Here is a 17,035-nt window from a genome sequence, read left to right as displayed (position 1 = left end):
GTACAATACGCTCTGAACAGTGAGATCTTCACAGATACAGAGCACATGCTAAACTTACGACACAGCATGTTCGCTTGAGCATACAGCTTCCGACGCTGCCTATAGATATCCTTATCATCAGACAGGTCATTTGCAATAATATGGCCCAAATATGTAATCTCACTGCACACCCTAAGTGCAGTGCCAGACAGACAGAAGTCAGGGAAGGTTGACTGTCTGTCTTCTCTACTCCTGATAATCATGATCTTACTCTTTTTGGCATTGTATTTTATATCAAAATCAGCACCATACTGTGTGCATATTCTCAGAAGCTGTTGGAGACCAGCACTATATGGGCTAAAAATGACCAAATCATCTGCGTACACAAGGTGATTAATTAGTGAGTCACCAACCCTTCAACCTGTACCACATGCATTTAAAATCAAAGACAAATCATTCATATACACATTAAAAAGAAAAGGAGACAGAATTCCGACGTGGTGGACACCATTGGTCACTTGGAAGGGGACCGATGTGACATTCCCCCATCTCACTCTCATTGTCTGATGCAAGTACCAATTAACCAAGATTCTTATTAAAAAACCAGGGACCCCACTTTTAGACAATTTTAATGATTAACACGATTGAATGCTTTAGAAGCATCAATAAAGCACATGAACATTTTTGGAATTTTGCGTATTATATTTCTCTAAAATTCCCTTTAGTGCAAAAATACATAAATCAGTGCCATGCTGTCTTTTAAAACCAAATTGGTTATTGGTAGACAGGACGTACCTCTCAAGTCTAAACAATAGAACTGTCTCCAGCACTTTGGACATAACACTGGCCAGAGCTATTGGCCTGTAATTATCTGAGCTGTTCAGCTTCCCCACTTTATCTTTAATAATGGGTACTAGCACAACAGAGAGCATAGAATCAGGTAATGCTCCATGAACAAAACAACCTGTGTAGCACATAGCTACCAGAGGGCACAGTTTCTTACTGGCAAGTTTAAGATGTTCAGCTGTAATCCTATCCAGACCACAGGCCTTATTAACTTCAATATTGCTTCATTAACTTCAGCAGAAGTGACAACAGCATCATCATTAAACTCTACATTATCCACTACAAACAGATTACTTTTTACACAGTTTAACAGTTCATAATATCGTTTCTGCCATAACTGTGAAATTTCATCAGGACCACTCACACCATCTAGATGGGAGAGTTGTTTTGCAATTATTCATAGTTTTTAGTTCTTTCCAGAAGTCATTAACATTATTTTTTTGCAGCTTCCATGCCAGTGAATCTGACCTCATAGTGTTTTCATTTCTTTTAATATAACTGTTTATGAATAAAATTTAAAAGTATGTATTTTATTGTATTATTAACGTCAGGCACGCCCACAGTTGGCAAGCTCATGACGTAGCCACGGCGTCTGTTGTCAAAAGAGAAAAAGATGGCGTCGGTATCAGAAATGTACGATGTTGGTTGGGAAGGTAAGACAAAAGATAAAATAGATTCTCCCTAAGTGTCAGTGAGACATGTTTTTATATTTTTGAAGGCAGTCGCTGTTTTCTTGATATTTGTCTTGTGCAAGAGCATGGGGAAGAGTTGTCACTGTCCCAGACTAAAATTCGAGCATACAAGTCAGCATGAAAAAGAGTTAGCTAATGCTAGTTAGCATGGTTAGCTAATCCAGTAACGTTAGCTAGACCTATTATCCGCACTAGCTCAATCACCGTCATTTCTAATTTATTTGTTGGCGGTGCTAAGGTAGCGTTCGATGGAAAGCAGTAGCGTTAAGCGGTGCCTGTCTTCTTTCAGATAGCCAACCACCCAACGCCTGTAGCATGCTAGCTAGTCCTTGCTAGACAGTCATGGCTTCGGCTAACTTTATAGCAAACGTTACGTCGCAATAGATTTCTGATTGTGCAGCTGCAAAACACACAACGTTATAGCGTTGTAATAATAATGCAGTTGTAATGTTAGTGCCATCTTGTCCACTTGCAAGCGTACTTCCGTTAGTAGCACGAACATAAATCCGAAGTGGTTAACGTTAAAAGTTGTACTTATTTTTTCTGTTAATTCGATAATTTTAACTAAATGCATTGCTTGTCGCTGCTGGGATGTCTGGACTAGTCCAAGTAACGTCAGTCCCATCAGTGACTTAAGTTCAGATGACGTATAACTAATAAAAAACCTTACTGCACATTCCAGTGAAGCTTGATATGTCTTGCATTTCATGCTGTCATAGGACCAGGCTTACATGTTCAAAAACCGTTGTTGTTTCAGATAAGAACTGTCCTATGGTTTAACAATTTGTCCACAGAGATGAGAGACAAGCTGCGTAAATGGAGAGAAGATAACTGCAGAAATAGTGAACAAATTGTGGATGTTGGTGAAGAGCTGATCAGTGAACATGCATCAAAACTGGGAGATGACAGTAAGTGTATCCACGACTAAATACATCTGTATATAATGTTACATCATTCTCTTCTCTCTCTCTATCTATCTATCTATCTATCTATCTATCTATCTATCTATATCTATATATATATATATATATATATATATATATTATTTTGGGGCTTTCCCTTTATTTGATAGGGACAGTGGATAGACAGGAAAAGTGGGAGAGAGATGGGGGATGACACGCAGCAAAGGGCCACAGGTCGGAATCGAACCTGGGCCGCTGCAAAGGAATCAGCCTACATGGGGCGCACGCTCTTACTGGGTGAGCTGGAGGTCGCCCCAGATTCCAGATTTTTAGCAAGCAAACACACAGAGCATTTGGACAACATAGATGGATGAATGTTATATTCAGATGGAGCATTAGAAATGAAATCAGGCAGCCTGCTGAAAATGCCAGTTTTCTACACTAGTCTTCAGTTCATTTTATAACAAACAGGTGACTGTTAACTACGGAAGTAGAGAATTAGTGGCCTTTATGACAAACTCTCTTTACCAGGGGAAACACACCACTGTTTTGGTAATAACACAACAGACAGCTTGTTATCCTCTCCTTTCCCAAGAGATGATTACAGCCTGCATGTCTCTTCAAAGTTTAAAAGCATTTTTTTTTTAAATGAGGATCTTCTGCTTTGTGGTGTCGAAAACCACTGAATGGCTTTCTGTTAAAACAGTCAGGCTAATGTTATTGACTGTGGGTTCATCTGTACAGCTGTGTGCAATATGATTGATCTAAGTGGGTTCTTTTTTGCTAGCTAGATTGTTTTTCTCTCCTCTTTTGTCTTATGTATTTTTTCTTTTGGACACATTTCTAAACCGGATCTTAGCTTTCCTGTGATGTGGAAAACACAGACACATAAATACATGACCACTTCCATTAAATAGATATTTAGGAGATTTGTGGGGAGGTAAAATACTTAACATGGAAATCGGTTAACATTTTCTTTATCTTGCTTTGGTGACTTTGATGATGATGAGTGGGCACCTTCACAAACAATAACTAAGGGGCTTATCAGTAAAAGGTGAAAATAACTTTGAAAACGGACTATATTCCAGACATATGGGTCACTATTTTAACGTTCTAAGCGCACGGCATGAAGCGCCTGGCACAGGTGCATTTAGCTTGTGTACGAATGCCCTTTTGCTAGTTTAACGGTAGAAAAAAAAGGGTCCGTGCTTCAGGCGCATGGTTCAAAAGGGTTGTACTTAGTGTCTTAATTAATCATAGGTGTTTTGGGTGTAACATGCAATAAACCAATCAGTGTCATCTCCCATTCCCTTTAAAAGCCAAGCACATTTGTACCTTAGCGCATTGCTATTATGATGGTGGATCTGCTCAGCTGGAAGGAGAGATTTTCAGGAGAAGAAACTGATCTGCTCGTGTGTGAAGTGAAAGCACGCGAGCAGATCATATATAGCACAAGCATTATTCCACCAAAACTCCACGAGGTGAAGCGGGCGTTAAAATAACAATGAAATTCTGCGTTATTGACTTTAGACCAGGTTTTTGTTGGCCATCAATGGATCACTTCCCGCTTCCTCAAGATAGCAATACGCCAAGAACGCACCTGAACACACCTCCCTGTAAGACCAGCATGCTCATGGGCGCACAGACGGGCGCAGGTGCATTTGCTATTTAAACGACGAGGGCGCTGGATGGGAAATTGACAACTGCGTTGGTCTTAAACTAGCAAAGAGACTCGCGTCGGGCTTTGCGCTGCGCCAGGTGCAAGATAGGGCCCTAAACATTTAACGATATCTAGGGATATCAGGGATGCAGTTAACCGTGAAAGGAATATTTCACCGCTGGAAAGCTGAATATATCTTTAAATTGGGTCACTTATGTAGTAGAAATGTGAGAAAAAAAATTGAAATTGGTGCCTTCTAGGCCGAGAAAAGCCAGAAAATGTGTTTTGGTCTTATATGGATGAAAAACACCAAATCCCAGAATGCACCTGCTTTGTTGCTTTGAGTCCACTCCCAAGCCACGCCTACCGCTTGACAGACCCGGACAGACCGACAGAGGCATTCAACTCAACTCAAGCGTGTTTTATTGTCATTTCAACCATATACACGAAACAACGTTTCATCGTGACTCAAGTGGTGTTACACATTTAACATATATAAAAACGACATTGTATAAAAACGACATACGAAAACAGTCTACATTTAGTACACACACTTTATAGGCTCCGTAAAGTTCAGCTAACGCATACTAGCATTAGCGCTTGGTGGGCTGTAAACACCGAGCATAAACACAGCCGTGAATTAGTGTGTAATGTAGAATGGTCGGCATTTAACAGTCACAAACTCCACCAGCAGTTAGCAGTTAAATGGATACAAATCACCACGTTTCTGCACCACTCTGTTAACACAGCCCACCTCTTTTACCTGGCGACAGAGCATCTCTAGCTCGGAGGGCTAGCAGGCCTGGTAGCTGGACAGTCCAGTACACTATTCAGGCATGTTTCCACAACAAAAACACAACAGTCTCTGAACTCACGTTGGGAGTGTCGTTGAAGTTGGATGTAGTCCAGTTTGTGGTCTAAATGAGCGGACACTTGCAAGCAGGATCCGTAAAGTTCAGCTAACGCATACTAGCATTGGTGTAGCTAAACGCAGTATAAACACAGCCGTGAATTAGCGTGGAATGTCGAATGGTCGGCATTTAACAGTCACAAGCTCCACCAGCAGTTAGTAGTAGCTAGTTGGATTTTATTTCTACACCAGTCCGTTTAACACAGCCCACCTCCACGGGGCGCCAGAGCAGCCTGGTAGCTGGATAGTCCCGTTCCGTGCACTGTTGTTCAGGCATGTTTCCACAACAACAAAAACACAGCAGTCACTGAACTCACGTTGGATTTCGCTTGAAGGAGGATGTAGTCCAGCTTGTTGTTTAATGAGCAGACACTTGCAAGCAGGATGGCTGGGACAGGTGGACAGCTAGCGTTAGCTTTCCACCTAGCCGATGAGGATGTCCCCTAGCCGGCTAGTGGCATTGAGCGACACCGCTGGTCTCCGTGCAGGCGAAGCTCACGTAGTGTGCCGAGTATTCCGTCTGTAATAACGTTTCCTCCATATTCTCCAATCTGTACCGATGTATCCCGGTGGTACACACGTCCGGTAGTTTGAATGCAGATAATTGTTGTAAATGTTTTCTGCTGAAAACCGAGAGCCTGTTTAGCGAAGATTCAAGATGGCTGACAGTCGTTTTCATTCGGAATACCTCGGCCAGACTCGGCAGTCCAACCCCCTGTGGGCGTGTTGAAAACATACGGAAGTAGATCCTACTACTGGCTGTAGTCCTTTGCCTCTGACCCAAAAATCTTCCAATGACGCAAAAATCGTCATTTTACGTCATCGGAAGATTTTTTCCAGGCCCCAAATGCAGAAATCTCTCGTCTCAGGGGGACATGAGGGAGGGAGGCACGGTCATTCAGAAATACTATCGGGGTTCTACTGATACAAAGCTGAATGCTAAATCGGTGAAGTATCCCTTTAAGAAGACCGTCATTTGTAATAGTCTGCAGTGTTTCCCACAGATTAGAAAGCAATTTGTTGATTGGATTGTTGTTTTTGTAACTATCAAGTATCAAAAAACTGACTGAGTGATGCTGTCCTTCTCTCCTACTTCAATGCCTTACGAATCTCTCTTTCTCTCCCTGACCCTGTCTTTCACTGGTTGAAACCTGAAAATATTGAAAAACAAATTAATAACCTAACTAACTAACTTGCGACTAGTTAACTTTCTAAAGCGGGCGCAATCGCTTGTTTGCTCGGGTCGGGACTCCAACATTAACACGCTGACAACATTGTATTCAGAATATAAAATATTTTTTATAGCACTTTTTAAAGGAAATGCAGCTGAACGTGTTTTTAAATAGCATTTACATTTTTATTTTATTTTTTTAGAATAACGAAACGCAATGTGCGGCGGCCGGTGTTGATAGTGCGGCACACCGCCACACATTAGTCTATGTGTGGGGAAACACTGGTCTGAAAGGTGCAATAGAAAGCAAAGTATGTTGGCTAGTAATGCACTGGGTACAGTATGCTGTTGATCTCTTAAGATTTAATTTTTTAAGCAGAGTGAGTTTTACTTACCATAAACGTATCAAAGGTCATTGTGTCCCTTCCAACAGTTCCCCATAAAACTCTTCCTTTTCCCGAGTCAATATGATTCAGTCTTCTTCAGAAGAGGCGGATAAAGACTTAACATGCCATGGTTTTATTGAACCCAGCTCTTAAATTGGCTGTGAAATGAGATGGCAATTATCAAAACAAGAGTTGGAATCATTAAAGTCAAGAAAAACTAGAGCCATTTGTTTGTTTTGGCAGAACCTGCCAGTTTTTGGGTGGAGTTGGATTATTCTTTTCAATTAACGGGGTGTTTATTTGGCTGAGCATGTCCAGTTTGCTTGTCAGAGCTGTCTGTCATGTTGTATTCATTCCATTAATTGGCTTCTATAGCCAGGCTATTAGTCAGTATGTTATAATGTTACAGTTGACTGAATGAAAAAAACATTTCAATAAACGTTTCATTTTTTTTTTAATAGCTAACCAACAAGTGAAACATGTTAAAGGAATGGCTGTGCCTGTTAATGATGATGGTGGTCAATATGGTAATAAACATTACAATGGTGACATTTTCAGACTTGCTTGAGATTGGTTTTATGTGGCGATTAAATCACACGTTTGACAATATTCAACTGTAAGGTCTCTAGTACAATAGTTGGTACGACCAATTACAACATAATGTACAGATCAGTATCATAGCATTATGTAACAGCAGTAAGACATTGTCTTTATCTATCCCATGTATGTCAAAAAGACAAGCTGCACAGATGTACAAAAGTCTATATTTTAAGACATGACTATTAGTGCCTTCTGGAAGCCTCTGAGGGTTAAAAATGTAATCGCCTTTCAAAAATAATGATCTATTATGTATAAATTCATTCATAATTCTATTTGTGGGGAAAAATGTCAAGATACTTTGAACCTTTTATGTAAACATATCACTAATGCTTTAGCACCACTCACTGATCAAATAGGTTTTAGATTGTGTCTACATTGAAACTTTACTACATTAGTATTTTTAGTGAAAACAGACTCATGGTGTTGTTAACCCAACCACATTTAGCTGTTGAAACTTGTTCTGGCATGTGAACAACACTGTTCACCTTTTTTTTTTTTTATTAAAAACTAGCTTTGCTCTCATTTAACTGCCCAACTTGAGACTCCGTCCTTTTTTCCTCAGATACCTCCAAAGATCACCTTTTCCATGTCTCTATAACTTAACTTATTTTCCTTGATAATGTTACACCTCATTTCCTTAAATGTAACTTTATTACTGAAATTGAATTAGTAATTTATTACCAAATCACTGTGGGGAAATGAATAACATGACTGTAAAGCCTTGCACAAGGGCGTTTACTTGAAATAGTCCTGCATTTAGGATTGTAGTTCTGTCCAAGTTTTAAATGAACGTATGGTTTTTGAACATTGCCTTTTTAATGTATTCCGTACAGAAAATGGTAAATGTAGCTTTACATATTAAGGGGTAAGTTCTTTGAATGAACTCATAAGCTGTTGATTCACATCATTGAAGCTTGTTTGCGTGTCTAAAAACATGATGTGCAGCTGTTGGGGGACAGACTTGTAAGTTGCGACGTCAAGTGTACAGTTCAATCTATCACTTTTTCATGTTACAACAGACGGTGGAATGGAAAGGGCGTTAACACAGTCTTCTTTGTCTGTGTCTCTTCTGCCCAGTATGGATTATTTATGAGCAGGTGATGATTGCGGCGCTGGACTGCAGTCGGGATGACTTGGCTCTGGTAAGTTTTTACCACTCTTCCTCACACGCCCTAGAGCTTCAAAAGGCATCGTTCACTCTCTCACAGGCAGCCATTCCTACTCTGCTGCACCCCCTCTGCCAAATGCGAAAATCTGATTTTTATTTGGCCAAATGGTATTACTCTGTCTGTACTTTGGAAAAACAATTTGCTGAAAGTTGGAATTAGAGGGTGCAGCAAATGAGTGGAGAAGCATGCTTCAAGTGTTAGCTGAACTTGGCCATCATTTATGGAGTTCAACTGCTTTTTCCCCTCAGGATTTATTTGCCATCCGTAAAGCTTAATGCGATGTTTCTGACTATGTTTTGAATTTTTCATAGCTTTAAAAATGTTCAAACCTGCATGGGTTAAAAATTTTTAAAAAAAAGAGACGAGATCATGGTTATTGAATGGTTCCAATCCAATCAGTATGGATGCAGCAACTCCCCCGGCAAAAACAATGACTCATTAAGTACAGAAAGGACAGAACTCAGTCATTGGAATTAGTTGTCTGTTGGCTGTCCTTACAGCCCCGCTGCCAGAAGAAGCATAAGGACTAGCCTTCAGCTGATGGATAGTGCGAACAATTCAGGTCATACTGCAGCCTTTTTAACTCTGTCAGGATAATGCTGAATGTGATGATAACCATTGCTCTCTTACTCAATTAGCTCTTTAACTACTGTATGATCAAACAAATCCAAGCTCTGTGTAGAGGAGGAAGTGGCAGAGAGCATCCTCACTCTCCTTTTATAGTATCAGCCGTAGCTGCCTAAATGATTAACCGCAGATTATCCCGTGTAACACTGCGAAATTGGCCTTTTTTTTAAATTGGTGTATTTTTAGCTGAAACATGGGCAAAATCTAACATTTTTCAAGACAGGTGGTTCTTATCCCTAGAGAGGGAGGTGTGTGTGTGTGTGTGTGTGTGTGTGTGTGTGTGTGTGTGTGTGTGTGTGTGTGTGTGTGTGTGTGTGTGTGTGTGTGTGTGTGTGTGTGTGTGTGTGTGTGTGTGTGTGTGTGTGTGTGTGTGTGTGTGTGTGTGTGTGTGTGTGTGTGTGTGTGTGTGTGTGTGTGAGCAAGCGAGCGTGTTACATAAACTTTAGTTACAGCCAACTTTAATTGGTCTCTCTCCCCTCTGCCCACATCCTTGCAGACCTGTCTACAGGAACTGAGGAAGCAGTTTCCAGATAGCCACAGAGTGAAGCGATTATCGGGCATGAGGCTGGAAGCCTTGGAAAGGTAAGCATCGGGTACCAAAAGCTCCAGTGGCAGAGGAGGCGAAAAAAAAAAGCTCAGCCTCACTGTTATGTATGGTACTTTGGGAGGCTTGGGGGAGAGAAACTGTAAGCAGATCCTAAGTGGTACAATGGCCTGGGTGTGTATAAGTAACACTGTGTGTGTGTGTGTGTGTGTAGGGGGGGGGCGGGGTAGGTTGTGTTTATGTTGGATCACCAAGCATTCCTTTTGGAGAAGAGGGAACGGAGAGAGGATAGGTTCAGCACTGGGTAGTCCTGTGGCCCTTTTTAAGCCTGAGTTAGGGATTCCCGGGAAGGAAGTGGTCGGATCCCACTGTTATTCTGGGGGTCCCTCAATCTTCTCTGGTTTCTATTCCTCCGTTGTTTCCTTATTTTGTTATTCCTCCTTGCTCTCTGTATTTTTCTCTCTCTCTTTGCCCTCTCTATTTTCATGCTTTCTTTCCTGTCCTGTTTTGATCTTGTTGCGAGTATGTCTTGGTGTCATAAATAATGACATGTCACCACAATCTCAACTTTGTTCCCCCCGCCTGCCTCCAATGATCTGTTCTTTATTTTTATTTTTTTTGGGGAATCTGCAGGTTATAAAAAAAAAAGTAAGCAGAATGGAGAACATGAGCACGAAAGATAAACGGGGTACTTTAGTCTGTACTGAGCTGAAATAAGGGTAATTCAATTTGTTTGCTACCTCGCTCACATTCCCCACCCGGATCACCATTGCTGGTTTATCGGTTGTGTCAGAGTTTATGTGATAATTGAGAGTGATTGCTTCGGCACTGTCAGATTAAATAAACGGCACACTGTGATCTAATTGGCAGCAGGCAGAGCTACACTTGAATGACACAGCTTCAAACAGCATGGCTATACCCCCACACACACACACACACACACACACACACACACACACACACACACACACACACACACACACACACAACACACACACACACACTTCCTAAATAAATAGAGCAAATCAAAGTGGCTCGTGAGTGGTCGCCTAGTGCCATCTGAAATCTCCCAAAGTGTGGCTGAGTAATAAAGTGAATGTGAGGGAAGCAGCAGCGCTTGAAGTGGGGCTTCTCAGTGCTAATGGGAACCAGAGTTGCTTCTGTCTATTGTAGGCTGTGGGCGGGACAGTTTCTGATCACTGAACCCTGCCTTTGGCTGCTTAAACGTCAGCGTTGTAGATTACCCCTAAATAGAAAAAAAAGTTCTAAAATCATCCTTCAGCGCCTGATCTGACATGACAAGTGAAGTGCACATACCTCCTATTCCCAGATTCCTTTACCGTATGATTTGATATTTACAGCTCATAAATTTCCCATTTAAACAGAATCATGTGGGGACAGGAACAGTTTGAGGCGGGCTGCGTTGGATATTGTTGCTTATCAGGTTCATATGTGTGTGTTGACGGTATTATGTATGCGCCAAGAGACGGAAAACTGAACCAGCAACTTAGCTGCGGATCTGGACAGATGTAAAAGCAGCAATTTCATTTTGTTTAAAGGTGAATCAAACTGGATTCCATCAAATGAAAATACAATCTTCATAACAGCGCTTTGTTTGTATTGATTTCATGACTCATTGTGAAGCGATATAAGCCTCTCACAATGTCGGCAGTGTGACCAGCAACCTAAACTTAAATGAGTGTTTATTTCTCCCTTTAAATCACCACTGATTTCTGCACAGCCTCACTGTAATCATCGGAACTTGCCATGCTGTATATAGAAACCTGATTACCTTGAACTGTGTTTGATTTCCCCACCACCTAGTTTTACCCGACTGGGATCAGTTAAAAAACAAATTTGTATTCTCTCTCTTTTTTTTTTTTTTTTTTTTTTTTTTTTTTTTTTTTTTTTTTTTTTTTTTTTTTTTTTTTTTTTTTTCTCTCTCGAAGGTAACGACGAGGCTAACAAGCACTATGATGCCATCCTCCAAGATGACCCCACCAATACGGTAAGTCTGAGAAGTGGGGAAAGAAAGGGGGCGGAAAATCCCTCAGCTTAGCATTCTACCTTGTTTCACTTTGTGGTCGCAGCTTTTTGGAGGGCTTTAAATCTGCCGAGGCACTTTGGTGTTAGCGGTGTGAGTTTGCTCAGTCAAACTCCCCTTGGCCTTTCTGACCTCAACCACAGTGCTCATCAGCCCTTCACCCACACAACTGAAAAGTGTTTGACGGAGGGGGCTGGGCCGGGTGGGGGGGTGATTCATGGTCTTAGTCAGTGGAAGACCTGTTTGGTGGAAGTAAAGTGTAAATAAAGGTCTGGCCTTTGAAGATGGTGATTTACTGGACCTTTCAGACCCCCACCGTGAGTGAACAAGGCTGAGCTCCTGTCCCACCTCCTCTCTTGCTGTCTACTCGCTTCAGGTGCAAAGTCTGCTGTGCCCTTTGCTGTTAATACAGACAAGCCCAAACGTATACTTCTCTGAAGCTCTCTCCTTGCGATCTTATTTTCTTAATATACTATTCATCCCTGTGGAATGATGGGCAGAAGCATGTCTAGCCAGTGTTCTGCCAATCCCACACCACCAACCCAAAATATAACGTACCTGCTTTTAATTGTTTCCATAAGGTCATGTGGCCATGCAAGAAAATAAATCTTTTAAAGGGTTTTAAAAAAACAACCATGACCTCATTTATTTTGGCTATACCCCTCACCTTTCACCCCAAAGATGTTCGACAAGTTTCCTCTACCATGCTGACATATGGATTGCTTTAGATGTATTGGACATGTTCTCTCCACTGGCAGAGTGCTACGGACACAGCATAGACATTTGTGCTTTGGATGCCATGCGAAGACTCTTCACATCGTCAGTTATCTGCTTTAAACAAATAGAAGGCTTACTGAAAAACTAATAATCCTTCCCTCGCTCTGATGCACCCCACCCCGCTTGCTCTCACTGTGGCATAGAGGAATAGCCTCATCTTTATCGAGCCACAGCTGCTGCCTCCCACCTTCACTTTGTCAAGACCGTCTTTGTTTACCTTCTGCTTTAGTTGCTGTTGGAAGTTTGCAAGTGAGATTGGCAATTCAGCCTTTAAAACAAGGGACAGGACTGTTTTTATTTCAGTTTAAAATGTGGTTGGGTCACACCATATACTTCTTTTTAAGGCAAGGGTTAGGCACAATGGCACAATGTCACAACAAAATTTTGCGAGAACAAGCAACTGAAGGATTGCCCAACAGACTTAATAATAATAATATCTTGTTCTCATGGATTACGCATCTCAGGCGACACAAATAATGAGCAAAAACATCTGTATGATAGTTCCTTATTTATGCTGAAGTCATCTTGATCCATGCCATGTCTAACAAGGTAATAACACTGCGATGGTTGCAGTGAATACTTTGGAAAAAAAATTAAATAAAAACGTTTCAGTCATGCTGTCCAATAGAAGATTGAAGTAAAAGCCACAAATCACGTAATTTACTAACGCGGGCATTTTTGCGTTGCTCTATGAAATTTATGTTTTAGTAATTGGCGTAATCTGCAACAAATTGCTTCACATTTAACCACTGTTTTGACAATGGGAGTTGTAATTTCAGTGAATCCCAGGGCACCTCCCCGACATGGCACAGATCTTCCACGGATTCCAGGGACCTCCTCGGAAAGGGAATGGTCAGTTTCCTGGTCTCGGCATGCTGGATACTGCCACCCTAGCGAGCGTAGGCTGTCAGTCCCGTGTCAAACCCGGGGCCGATAATGGAACAAAACAGACAAATTGGTCTTCTGTCCCTGGGATGTTAACCTTAACCCCTTTTCCCACAATCATTGTCCTGAATGACTTGGGTGGAGCGATGATATGGTGGCATCGTTTAGGTCACCTGTCTTGGAGTGAGGGCTATCTCCTCCCTACATGTTCTCCAACACGCTCTTTAAGAATCGGGCAGGGGACGGGCCTGAGAAATGGCGGAAAATTGGCGACCGCAAGGAAGACTTGCGAGGCATCCCAGCATGCGAAGCAGAGATTGGAAACTGAGCTGTTGTAATTACAGGCTGTGGAATAGATGTGGTACCCATTAACCAAAATTGTTGAATCAACAAAAATTGCTCAAGGTTTTTTTGCCATGGCGGCGTCCACAAAACGTTTCAAACTCTTAGCCCTTCCATTGCTTGCTATGTTCCAATACCTACAGCAATGATCTGGCAAAATTCTTGTCTGCATGCGTAATGCATTTATTCAACCTTTTTTAAATTTTTGGATTATGCAGTAGTACCTACAACATTTGCATACGAGGATGCACAAATTTCTTATTCTTCTAACATTGAGTTGACTCAATTATTTCATTAATATTGCATTCCAGCGCTCTCATTTCACCCTAATTGTTATACAATATAAACATATATAAAAAGCTAGCATTTCTTAAATAAGCCACTGAGGTCACATAGACGACTCCTGAGGTTGACCCCTAATCACATGCAATTACAAATTCATTGTAGGACAAGATTGTATTTGTTTGGGTCAAGTCATCTGGAATTAAAAGCCCCGATTCAGAATTACTTGACCACATGAATGTGAAGTCTATTCACAAAAATAATGGAAGTTGGACTTGCAATAAAAAGTGGCGTCATGTTTCATTGTGTGTAACTGATCGTAATCGTGTATATATAAATACACGCCTCCATCGCTGCTATGTAAAGATGACAAAAAAAAAACTTAACAGCATCATTAGAGCAACATTAATATTTGTATGGACTTGTCCTTCGCTCTTTCAATTCCCTTTCTTCCTCTGTCCAATTCCACAGATGTAAAGTGCTACATGTAGGTGTGCCACCCTTGCTGTGATGTTTCTTATTATAAAAGGAAGGTTGCGGTAGGTCGTAGCAAAGAGCCAGGGGTGATTTTAAATAATCCAGTCCTCACTCCTAAGGTCTCCTCAGAGCGCTAATTAAAAAAGAATCGCAGCAACAGAGGGATCAGACCCACTGCCAGGTTTTTCTGGATCATTAGTTAGAGAAAGCAGGAGAGAGAGAGGAGTGGTTTGGAATTGCTTCTCGTTTTAATAAAGTGCTGTGTGACTCTCTGGGCTACCAACTTCCATATGTTCCTTTGAGCCCCAAGTGGTTCTTTATCTGGGAAAGAAAAGGAAAAAGAGCTGGGAGAGAAGAGAAGTGGGTGTGGTGATGGCGGGGAGCGTACAAGTGCAAAAATCCACATTCAACATAGCTGTAGTGTTTAATTTATTTCTGCTTCCCTTTTTCAGTATTGGATAAGGAAAGATCCCACATGCTTTTAATTTAGTCTGAAGTGAGTATAAATTCCTGAATCTCAAATAGCATCGCGTTCTGGCGAAATGCACTGGATGTAAAATGGTGTGATCTTTGTTTCATAAGAAGAAATAATGGGTTGACCTTTCACTGTTAATTGTTGCTTGATAACTTCATAACATATTTTAATAATTCTCTCTCAATTTCCCTTTAGACCACCCTGATACTAAAAATACACACCTCTACAGATGTGAACTGTGTGTTTTTAGGAATAAGATATAGGAATAATACACTGGGGTGTGGGCAGCTTTATGTAAATGTTCTGTTGCCTGTGTGCTTTTTTTTTTCTCCGAGAGGCTGAAATATTGCTTGTCAGTTGAAGCTGCAGTGTCTCTGTAGGTCCCTGTCCCAGCTTGATGGATAAGTGGATTTCTTGTGATGGCAGTGTCAAAAGAGGCCCACATTTACAGCCTCCTAGACATGACTCATACACAGCCCTCAATGGCTTTGGCTAGGAGCGCAGGAGAGGAAGCCCTACTCAATCAAGTGTCCATAAATAAAATAGGCTGTGGCGTGGGGGAAGAGAGGAGTAAAAACATTTGGAAAAGTTGCAGCAGCAGGAGTAATACTTTCTAATTCAGATTGATGAGAATCTAATCCACCTTAAGGTCACTTCAACATCAAAATGAAGCGGAAAGCAATTTTCAGCTGATGTAAGTTGGGCTGGTGCAGCGCTAGATGCGTGCCGTGTCGGCAGGAAGACAGGCGTTGGGGTTTGGGGGAGTGTGCCATTTTCCCCACTTGGTTAGAGGATGACTCACCACTTTATCTCAGCCACTGAGCTCATTCCAACTCTCAAACATTGACTCATAATGTGTGTGTCCATCTGTTGGACATGGCCACTAACCATTTCCAATTATGCCTTTAGTAGGCTTATATTTGTTTAAATTCCCCAGCAATAATATAAATACATTTGACAAACTTAACTTTAGTGTGAAAAGTGTCTGACCTTTTATTTTAACTAGTGCAGCGCCCGTCGAAAATGTGCCCGTTTGGAACGGGCCGATTGCTTGGCCTGTGGTATTGCTGCTCGTAGAATTCATGAAAACCAAATTATACCCCAAAATTACTTACAGAAGGACCCCTACTGATTGACCTGACAGAGAACGTTGCAGATAGAGCAGGGGCACATATAATTAGAGGTTTCTGCCTCAACGCAGTGGTCCAGGGTTCGAATCCGACCTCTGACGATTTCCTGCATGTCTCCCCCCTCTCTCTCTTCCCTTTCTCACCTAGCTGTCCTGTCGAATAAAGGTGGAAAAGCCCAAAAAAGAATCTTTAAAAAAAGTAAATGTGGAGTAATCAGACATCCGACTCATGGCAGTGCACTACCCACCCGGCCCGTTTGAGTTAGTTAGTTAGTTAGTTAGTTAGTTAGTTAGTTAGTTAGTTGCTTGACCATTAACGGTGAAGTAGGAGATTTGATTCGAGTGGGTATTTTGGCAACGGTAATGTTATTAGTTAGCAGTAGACTTAATTAACCCTGGTTGAGTCTGATGAAAAGTGCTGTGTCAGCCCGGTTCAGCTCTGAGATTTTCTCGCATTGCACCGCGCTCTGAAGTGCTTTTTTTTCACCAACCTTATTCCACACAACAGTCGTGATGAGGTGTATTTCACATTTTAGCTGCAAAGCTCCACTGCTTTCTTCGACCCTCTCTGTTTCTGGTCCGGTGCTCTGCTCAGTCAGTGTGCAGTGCGAGAGGGGGAGTGGCCTGCGGCTGGGGCAAAAGCCAATGTGTTCTTCTTTCACCGATCTATATTTAACGATATCTTTTGCATTTCTACTCCAAACATCTGCACTGCACTTACTCGTGCCCGTAGCAAGACACCTGTCAAGTGAAATCCATCGGACTAACGTTTCGAGAGCTATGCGCATAACACACAGACACAGAGACAGACAGACGTTCCTGCATGATGATAGATGGCTGATGTGTATTGCACCAAAGTGCTGATTCATCTTCTTGAAATGATTCAGTTGCACAGCAGAACGTGGAACACATTTGTGGTGCACTGAAAACACGCTAATGTACACACTTAAACTCACAACTCTTACACTCACTCATCTTCTCATCCCCCCTTCAGACAAACACTCGAGGAGCTGAGCTCCTAATCCTGTTTACTCTGTGCTCTACAGGCAGCAAGGAAGCGCAAGATCTCCATACTGAAGGCCCAGGGGAAGGGCGCTGAAGCCATCCGGGAGCTCAATGAGTATCTGGAGCAGTGAGT

The 17,035-nt window shown here is 41.7% G+C and overlaps 1 protein-coding gene across 1 annotated transcript in view; it reads left to right on the top strand.

The window, feature by feature from the left end:
- The first annotated feature begins 1,390 nt into the window (after positions 1-1,390).
- The window catches only part of emc2 (ER membrane protein complex subunit 2), a 29,493-nt gene continuing 13,848 nt past the window's right edge, over positions 1,391-17,035 (top strand). Inside the window, exons 1-6 of the mRNA XM_039805509.1 lie at positions 1,391-1,478; positions 2,312-2,425; positions 8,224-8,288; positions 9,439-9,526; positions 11,439-11,494; positions 16,944-17,029. Of these exons, the coding sequence (XP_039661443.1) occupies positions 1,439-1,478; positions 2,312-2,425; positions 8,224-8,288; positions 9,439-9,526; positions 11,439-11,494; positions 16,944-17,029 (449 nt within the window). The 5' untranslated portion in view covers positions 1,391-1,438. The remainder of the gene's footprint in view (positions 1,479-2,311; positions 2,426-8,223; positions 8,289-9,438; positions 9,527-11,438; positions 11,495-16,943; positions 17,030-17,035) is intronic.

Source organism: Perca fluviatilis, chromosome 7, assembly GCF_010015445.1.
Source record: "Perca fluviatilis chromosome 7, GENO_Pfluv_1.0, whole genome shotgun sequence".
NCBI classification, from domain to species: Eukaryota; Metazoa; Chordata; class Actinopteri; order Perciformes; family Percidae; genus Perca; species Perca fluviatilis.
This window is presented reverse-complemented; position numbering and strand designations above follow the sequence as displayed.